This window comes from Dipodomys merriami, unplaced genomic scaffold, assembly GCF_024711535.1.
Source record: "Dipodomys merriami isolate MVZ:Mamm:240054 unplaced genomic scaffold, mDipMer1.0.p SCAF_91, whole genome shotgun sequence".
Lineage (NCBI taxonomy): Eukaryota > Metazoa > Chordata > Mammalia > Rodentia > Heteromyidae > Dipodomys > Dipodomys merriami.
This window is the reverse complement of record NW_027206524.1, coordinates 1-9,085: the sequence shown is the minus strand read 5'-3', so window position 1 is coordinate 9,085 and position 9,085 is coordinate 1. Positions and strand designations below refer to the sequence as shown.

At 42.9% G+C, this 9,085-nt stretch overlaps 1 protein-coding gene across 1 annotated transcript; it reads right to left on the bottom strand.

Annotated features, from left to right (window-relative positions):
• Window positions 1–424: 424 nt before the first annotated feature.
• On the bottom strand, window positions 425–9,082 carry LOC138821310 (pseudouridylate synthase RPUSD4, mitochondrial-like). The gene is made up of 5 exons (XM_070013452.1): window positions 9,003–9,082; window positions 4,907–5,000; window positions 4,687–4,831; window positions 2,462–2,559; window positions 425–1,703 (listed from the first exon to the last, which is right to left on the bottom strand). Exons 1-5 carry the CDS (start codon window positions 9,080–9,082, stop codon window positions 1,464–1,466), a joined length of 657 nt encoding a protein of 218 aa, XP_069869553.1. The 3' UTR covers window positions 425–1,463.
• Window positions 9,083–9,085: the final 3 nt, after the last annotated feature.

Here is a 9,085-nt window from a genome sequence, read left to right as displayed (position 1 = left end):
AGGAGCAGGACCACATATTCTGCCTGGGGACACTGGGCAGGGGACACTTCAAATCCCTGGTGGCATGGAGCAGGACAGTGCAAGATTGTACCATACTACACAGAGTGGAGTATAACCGAAAACTTATGAATCATTTCTGGAATGTTCCATTTACTATTTTCAGACTGTGGTTGACCACAGGTAAGAGAAACCATGGAATGAGGAACAACAGATAAGGAAGGGAGTTTGGGGGTACAGAATGGACATATAAAGGCTGTTTGCAGGCCTTTCCGACTATACAGTTACTCTAACTTTCAACCCAGTCCAAAGCACTGTGAGGTACCTTCGTGTGTAAGACTGATTGTCTGTGAAAAGCAAGATGGAAGCTGGATGGGCCAACTGAGCAGATAGACCAAGGACCTCCTTGCCCCCGGCTCCCATGCCTAGTATTACTGGTATTGAGCAGAGCCATCTAGGAAAATAACCCAAGAACTGGAGGCTGTTTCCAAAACAGACTTTCTTTTTAATGGTGTGACTTTATAACCACTCCTGTGCATCGAGCAAAGTCATCCCCTCATGTGGGAAGGATACAACACACAGCACAAATGCCAACCACTGACCCACAACTTTAAAGGTGATATCCTGCCCCAGACTTCCCTTTTATTCAACACACTGCAAATCAGAAACCTGAAACCTGCTAGCCAAGGCCAACTTACAAATGTGTTTGGCTGTCTTAGGTCTCTTCAAATTTTGATTTAATTGATAACAGGCTAGGAGATATTCCTGAGAGCTGGTTTTTTTTTTTTTTTTGGTTGTTATTTTGAAAAATACAAACAGATTCTAATTCCTGAGTCTTGGAAAAAATAAAGTTAGAAAAGCTATTCCCCACATGGCAACCACCAGCTGGTACTAAAAATTGCTACAAAGTGTGTGTGTGTGCACGTGTGTGTTCCTTGGTTTATTGTCCCCACCACGCCTTACACCCCACCAGCTTCACTCACTTCTGTTACCCAGCTGGTAGTTCCACTTGCTTCCCTTCCTTATCAAACACCCCACCCTACACCCCCTTCTCAGGCTTCATCACCACTTGTGCAGTACAGCACCCACGTTCTAGTTCCAATAGAACCCTCAGATTCCATGCGTTTAAGCATAACGAGTTCTTTCCAGCCACAGGAGCTTTTCCGATCGCTCACAAGCTTTTCTGTTGGATGGAAACAGTTCTTGACTGGACTCTGTTCTTCAGTTCTCCCCAGTCTGCCTGGCCCTCGGCTCCTGGTAAAGACACTGGATGACAGGGAGACTTCCAGCAGGCCTTTCCATAGTGTGATCAAACTTTCAGCAAACAGACTTTATACTCCAATAAAAGGTCTGAAGTGGTGAAGATTCCTCAACTTATCCACATGGCTCCTCTGGAGTCTATTCAAGTGAGAAGCTAGTTCCATGAAACAAAGGAAAGAGTTCAGGGTCAAACAGCTCAACAGTCTTCACTGTGCTCCTGGTTGTCCAGCTTGGTTGTCTCCGCTTTGGTCCTGACTTGGCATCACCAAACCCAGACGGCGCACAGAATGTACAAAGAAGCGAGGAGGCTTGCAGACCAAGTTGAGTTCCTCCTTCCGGGGCCCCAGGGCAGGCAGGACCAGCTGCCGGGCATGCAGGTGAAGGGGAATGTGGCGGGCCTTCGACTGCTGCAGCCCCAGCTTCTTCAGGGTGCCAACAGAAAGCTTCTACACAAAGCAAAGATGAATCCCTGAGAGCAAGGTCAATGGAGGCCACAACCGGCAGGTGAGGCCAGAGCACTTCCACTTATCAAGAACCAACACTAATGCCCTGAATGGAGAGCCTGCTTCAGGGAAGGCCTCAGAAGGCTTCAGAATGAGCTAAAGCAAGAAGAGAGAACCATACCAAAGAACCTCTTACTAGCCAATGTATAGCCTTTCAGGAGAATGAAGGACAGCTCTGAAAGACGATAAAGATGGCTTCTGTTTCAGACAGACTGCTCCGCTTGCCCACGCATCCCAACAAGAGCTAAGGCTAAAACAAATGCGGCAGTAAGGTTTTGCCGATGGATTCTGCAGTTTCATGAAGTCTCTAACTACTGTATAACTAGTATGGTTCTGTATTTGGAGACAGTCATACCTCCTTATGGTAACTCCTTTCAAGGCTTATTACTATTACTATTATTATTGTTGTTATTATTATTATCAGTTCTGGGGATTGAACTCAGGGCCTGGGCACTATCCCTGAGCTTTTTTGCTCAAGGCTAGCACTCTACCACTTTGAGTCACAGCTCCACTTCAGTTTTTAGGTGATTAATTGGAGATAAGAGTCTCACAGACTCTCTTGCCTGGGCTGGCTTCAAATTGCAAATCCTCAGATCTCAGCATCCTGAATAATTAGGATTATAGGCATGAGCCTCCGGTGCCCAGCCCTTTCAGGGTTTTAACAGAAAGAAAGCATAGCACAGTGAGCTAAATCATTTTACCTGAGGGGCCAACCTATTCCAGTCTGAGTACTTATGATCACCAAGGATTGGGCAATCCAGTCCAAATGACAGGTGAACTCGAAGTTGATGCTTTATTCCTTAAAAAAAAAAAAAAGAGAGAAAGAGCTTTTAAAGAGCTACAGAAACAATGCCAGTGCTAGCATCTACTTCAAATGATGTACATCAAAGCACAGTAGCAGGAAATGCCCCAAATCCAATAAGCTGCTGGCTCACGCCTATAATCTTAGCTACTCAGGAGGCTAAGATCTGAGGATCATGGTTCAAAGCCAGCCCAGAAAGTCCGTGAAATTCTTATCTCCAATTAACCATCAGAAAACCAGAACTGGCACGGTGGCTCAAGTGATAGAGACCTAGCCTTGAGGTGAAGAGATTAGGGACAGCACCTAGGCCCAGAGTTGGAGCCCCACAATGAAAAAAAAAAAAAAAAAAAGAAAGAAAGAAAGAAAGAATGGTTGGAGATGCAGCTCAGTGGAAGAGTGCTTGTCCAGCATGAGCCAGGCCTTGGATTCTATCCCAATCCAGTAATAACAATACCAATACTAGTCGTAGTAATATAAACTATAAGCTATATAGTAGCAGTCAGCTCATGATACTAATATCATAAATACTCTACATAACCATTATCATGAATTTGATGTTTACCTTTTCCTTTTTGATAACTTTGATTTTTTTTTAATAAGTCGTAGCATTTTGCACATTTTTTTTTTTTTTGGCCTAGGCACTGTCCCTCAGCTCTTTGGCTCAAGGCTAGCACTCTACCACTTGAGCCACAGCACCACTTCCAGGTTTTTCTGCTTATGTGGTGCTGAGGAATCTAACCCAGGGCTTCATGCATGGGAGGCAAGCACTCTACCACTGAGCCACCTTCCCAGCCCCATTTTGCACATTTTTTATTTATAGTAAAATATACATAAAATTACCCATTTTATCCTGAGCATCAGTGGCTCAAGTGTTTAATCCTAGCTACTCAGGAGGCTGAGATCCAGAGGATCATGTATTTTAGCCAGAAATGTCCTTAAAACTCCATCTCCAAAATAATCAGCAAAAAGCACACCTGGAAGTGTGGCCCAGAGTGCCAGCCACACAACACCAGGAAAGCAAGCAAGTAAGCCATTCATTGATCATTGATATTTGGTTGTCTCCATCTTTTGATTATTGTACTAATTCTCCTATAACCAGAGCATATAGACAGTTGCTTTACATTCGTCTGGGAATATATATAGAACATATATACAAATAGAAATACTAGATTATATGGTATTTTTTTTCTTTTTCTTTTGGTGGTGGTATTCAACTCAGGTGCTCTACTATTTATGCCATGCCCCTAGTCCTTCTTGCCTTAGTTATTTTGATGACAAGATCTTATGTTTACACCCAAACCAGCCTGGACCACAATCCTCCTATTTATGCTTCCTGCATGGCTGTATGCACACTACTACCAGATACTGGATTCTGCCAACTTTTTGCCCAGGCTGACCTCAAACTGCAATCCTCCTGATCTCCATCTTCCAAGTAGCTGGGATTACAGCCATGAACTACCATATCCAGCCTAATTTAAATTTTCTTTTTTTTGGGGGTCCGGTCGTGGGCCTGAACGCTGTCCCTCAGCTCTTCAGCTCAAGGCTAGCGCTCTACCACTTGAGCCACAGCGCCACTTTCGGTTTTTTTTTCTACTGATGTGGTGCTGAGGAATCGAGCCCAGGGCCTCATGCATGCAAGGCAAGCGCTCTACCACTGAGCCACCTTCCCAGCCCCCTAATTTAAATTTTCAAGGACATGCTTTGTATATTTTTTATTTATTAACTCAGGGCATGGGCTTTGTCCCTGAGTTTCTTTTTGCTCAAGGCTGGCACTCTATCACTTGAGCCACAGTGCCCTTCTGGGTTTTTCTGAGTGGTTTACTGGAGATAAGAGTCCCATAGACTTTCTTATGTGGGCTAGCTTCAAACCACAAACCTCAGACAGATCTCAGCCTCCTGGGTAGCTAGGATTACAGGTGTGAGCCACCAGCGCCCAGCTTGTGTATTTTTTAAATAAACATAATCAAACTATATTTTTTGTGCTCCCCCCCCCCCCCCCCCCCGCCTCAAGCTCTCACTCTCAGAGCAGCACCAAAAGCACAGGGTCAGCTTCCTTCACCCACCTACAGTATCAGTGGCTCAAAACAAGGGCAAAACTCAGCACAAGGCCCTGGGCCCTCTCACCAGTAATGGGCTGCAGTTCCAGGAGTGCCGAAGACAGAGTGCTGCTAAGGACCTGGTACTGTGTGACGGCAATGTGGGCATTCCGGCTGGCCCGCCCTTTCACCATTTTCCCATTGTCCATATGGTAGGTTGGAGCCAGAGTCATCTGAAGCCAAAGAAATCAAGACATAATTTCCAAAGCAGAGCAGAAACCCGTGCCTCAGGGAGACAGCTTCCCTACCTTGTGGTGTTGCTGCTGCCCTTGAGCCTCCTTCTCAATCATGGGGATATCCACCACTCCTGCAGATGGCATGGGGACTCGCACAGTGATGGCCCTGAGGGTGACACATAAACCAGTGCTTCCCCACGGAAGCCAGGGAGGAGCTCCTGGGACTTGGCAGCTTACAGGACCTCACAGCAGACTCTGTACTAACCACATGCATTCTTCATAGTTTCTTATGCTGTCTATGAGGTAAGAAGAAGACTACCCACAGAAGAGATTTGGAATGGGTTACAGAGTCGTGGCTGTGGCTCCTGACTTTTGGGGCACAGTTTCTTCCTGTTTACCTATGTGACAAATATAATAGGTGGTCCTATGGGTTTTTTACTTGACTGGTTCATTCATTGTTCTGTTTGTTCATTTAGTATAGAATCAGAATCCACCACCTTTATTATTTTAAAAAGAAAAACGGGATACAAAAACCATATTATCCTAATTTTCTTTTAACTATATACAACCATTTATAAAGATTATTAAAGACTATGTTACTAACATGCTTTTCTTCTCTTTTCCCCCCAAATACTATATGATTGCTATTATAACTTTAGTAGTAAAAGATATAAGCTTATAAGAAGTATCCAGCTCTTAGGCTAGGCACTATACCAAGAGAATCATAATCTATTATAGTGGTTTTTACAATTTGATTGTATGCCCTAGGAATTTATGGAGGGTTTTTCCTTTGGTTTGGTTTTGTGGTATTTTTATTTATTAAATTTATGTATTTATTTATTTTTTGAGACAAGAGTCTCTATGTAATCTAAGGCAAGCCTCAAACTCTTGATCCTCTTGCTTCAGCTAACCAAGTGAAACATAAGATTTTTAAAGAGCTCTCCAATTACAATGTATCTATAAAATTAGGCTGAGATCTGAGCTTGCAGTTTGAAGCCAGTCCAGCCGGCCGGAAAAGTCCCTGTGAGATGCTCATCTCCAGTAGAACTATTCAAAAAAGCTGGAGTGACTCAAGTGGTAGAGCACTATCCTTGAGCACAAAGAGGCCTAGGGACAGCACCCAGGACCTGTATCTGTAAAATCTGTCAAACAAAAAGGACTATCATGTAAAGTAGAAAATAAATACCTGTAAGCAGAAGAGAAAAAGATAACTCAATAGAAAAATCAGCAAAGGAAAAATTAATAGTCTACTTCTAGAACAGAAAGTTTAAGTTTAATAAGTACAAAAAGACGGCTCATGTCACTAGTACACAGGGAAATAGAAAATAAAATCCTATTATTATTTCTTTTTACCCATCAGAGTAGTAAACTTTTTTAAAAGGTTTGTTCTTTAATGGGAGTCAGTGCTCAGCCTTGTTGCTGTAGGGAGTACAAACTGAAAACTTTTGGAGAGCAGTTTGAGTACTAAAACTTTAAACATGCACAGCCTTCAATCAAACAGTTTGAGGTCTAGGAATTTACTCTAAAAACATTGCTATGGTTTGGATGTGGTTTATTCCTGCCACACTGAAGTTGAATTGCCATTGTGGGTTATCAAGAAATTCAGCTTCTAAAGGGAGATTAGGTTATTATTATTTTTTTTTGGGTCCGGTCGTGGGGCCGGAACTCTGGGTCTGGGTGCTGTCCCTCGGCTCTTCAGTTCAAGGCTAGCACTCTACCACTTGAGCCACAGCGCCACTTCTGGCTTTTTTTTTCTTTTTGCTTATGTGGTGCTGGGTAATCGAACCCAGGGCCTCATGCATGCAAGGCAAGCACTCTACCACTGAGCCACCTTCCCAGCCCCAAGGTTATTAAGAATGAGAACTAAGCCAGGTGCTGGTAGTACATGTCTATAATCCTAGCTACTCAGGAGGCTGAGATCTGAGGATCCCAGTTTAAAACCAGCCTGGGCAGGAAAGTCTATGGGTCTCCAATAAACTACTCAGAAATCGCTGGGAGTGGTGCTGTGGCTCAAGTGGTAGAGTGCTAGCCTTGAACTTACAAAGAAGTTCAGGGATAGTGTATAGGCCCTGAATTCAAGCCCCAGGACCAGCAAAAAAAAAAAAGAAAGAATGAGAACTACTTGGAAACATGTTATTGTTATTGTTGGTGTTGTTTTTATTGTTGTCTTTTTAGTGGAGGCAACAGGGAAGAATAGGAATGAAGGGTAAACCAATGCAGTCATGATATCTAATACACACTATGTATATATTAGAACTATGTGACCTGTGGACAGGGACAGGAGGGAGAAAATGGGGGAAAGTGAAAGAAGGGGTGACATTGTCCAAGAAGCATTATATTCATCACCTGACTTATGGAATTGTAATCCCTTTGTACAACTCCTTCACAATATCAATAAAAGAGAGAATGAAAGAATGAACAAAAGAAAGAAAGAAAAAAGGAAAGGAAAGAAAGAACTATTACTCCAGTGGGACTGAGTTACCTTCCAGCGAGGAGTTCCCACTGCAGAGACTGCAGTGTTAACCACACAAGCGGAAGGCAACCTTCTGGTTTTCCCTTTTCTATACATGCCTACCTGCCCTTCTACTTTCTATCACAAGGTGAAGCAGCACAAAGCCCCCAACAGATCATACCTCCAGAACCATATGTCAAAATAACTTCTTTCCTTTACAAATTACTTACACTCAGGTATTGTTATAGTAAGAGAAAATAGAGTAAGCTAAATACATTCACCCATAGTTGCAAAAGACTCTGAATAATATGAACCATTTATCTAAAACATCTATTCATTTGGCAGAATATCCTAGAGCCGTTACAATGGAGACAGGTCTAAATACACAACATGAAATGCTCTCCAAGACACACAAACCAAGTGCAAACAGTAGGGTGCAAAGTAGAGTATAAAGTATGCTTACAAGCTGTGCACCAGTGGCTCAAGTGCTGAGAGAAAGCAAGCCAAGACAGTGCCAGTTTAAGCCACAGTGTACACATACGTGCACCTACACATACACACACAAAGCCCCCATACAATACTGTGTTTATATATTCCCAGTATAACTTCGGAAGTTTATATAAGACACTGTTATAGAGACTGCTTCTGGGAGAGAGAACTGCATAGATTCAGAACAGAAGGATTCTTTTTGGCTCATATATCTTTTTCTTTGAAGAAAAACAACTGAAGTAGAACTATATGCACTAACATTCAAAGATCTCCAAGATAGTTCAGTGGCAGCAAAAGATAGGATGTAAATCGTATAATGTGATATACACTCATGTATGTCTGTTTGTGTATACACGTGCAAGTGCTATATATATTAGACATAATGTAAATGAATTGAGTAAGAAGTAGTGGTTGTTACCTGAAGGAAAGGATCTAGTAGAATGTGAGGGGAGGTAGATTCTCTAGAAGATTTTTGCTTTACCTTTGTTTGCTTATTTTAGCATAGGAGTAAAATCATATTATTTTATAATTATTTTAATTTATTTTTTTTTTGGGGGGGGGCCTGAACTCTGTGCCTGGGCGCTGTCCCTCAGCTCTTCAGCTCAAGGCTAGCGCTCTACCACTTGAGCCACAGCACCACTTCCGGCTTTTTTTTTCTTTTTGCTTATGTGGTGCTGAGGAATCAAACCCAGGGCCTCATGCATGCAAGGCAAGCGCTCTACCACTGAGCCACCTTCCCAGCCCTGTATAATTATTTTTGATAATTATGATGTACAGCTATAATTCAGAGCCACTCTTAACCACTTAACACTTTTAACTACTCTTACCAGACTATTAACATACTAAGCATCAAATTTTTTAACCTCTCTTTGTATCTTAAGTGGCCCTAGTACAGTGCCTTCTATCAACAGTTCCTGCTCTGTGATGGATGAATGTCTAGACACAAGAAATGCTAGCTGGGCACTGGTGGCTCTCGCCTGTATTCCTAAACTACTCAGGAGGCTGAGATCTGAGGATCACGGTTCAAAGCCAGCCCAGGTAGGAAAGTCCGTGAGACTCTTATCTCCAATAAACCATTAGAAAACTGGAAGTGGTGCTGTGGCTCAAGTGGTACAGCACTCGCCTTGAGCTGAAGAGCTGAGGAATAGTGCCCAAGCCCAGAGTTCAAGCCCCACGACTGACCAAAAAAAAAAAAAAAAGAAATGCTGCAATCATGGTGTCTCATACCAGTACTTCTTCACCACCTGACGGGTTCTAAACAACTCCTGAACCTGATGTGCCACTTCCTTCTCCCAAGCCAAAACCATTAC

What these genes read in the sequence shown, in the direction of transcription:
- LOC138821310 (XM_070013452.1), bottom strand. Translation starts at nt 9,082, where the DNA reads ATGGTTTTGGCTTGGGAGAAGGAAGTGGCACATCAGGTTCAGGAGTTG. An exon ending in CAGGTGGTGAAGAAGTACTG is followed by an intron (nt 5,001 to 9,002) that starts GTATGAGACACC and finishes TGTCACCCTCAG; the next exon opens with GGCCATCACTGTGCGAGTCC. An exon ending in GGAACTGCAGCCCATTACTG is followed by an intron (nt 2,560 to 4,686) that starts GTGAGAGGGCCC and finishes TTTTTTTTTAAG; the next exon opens with GAATAAAGCATCAACTTCGA.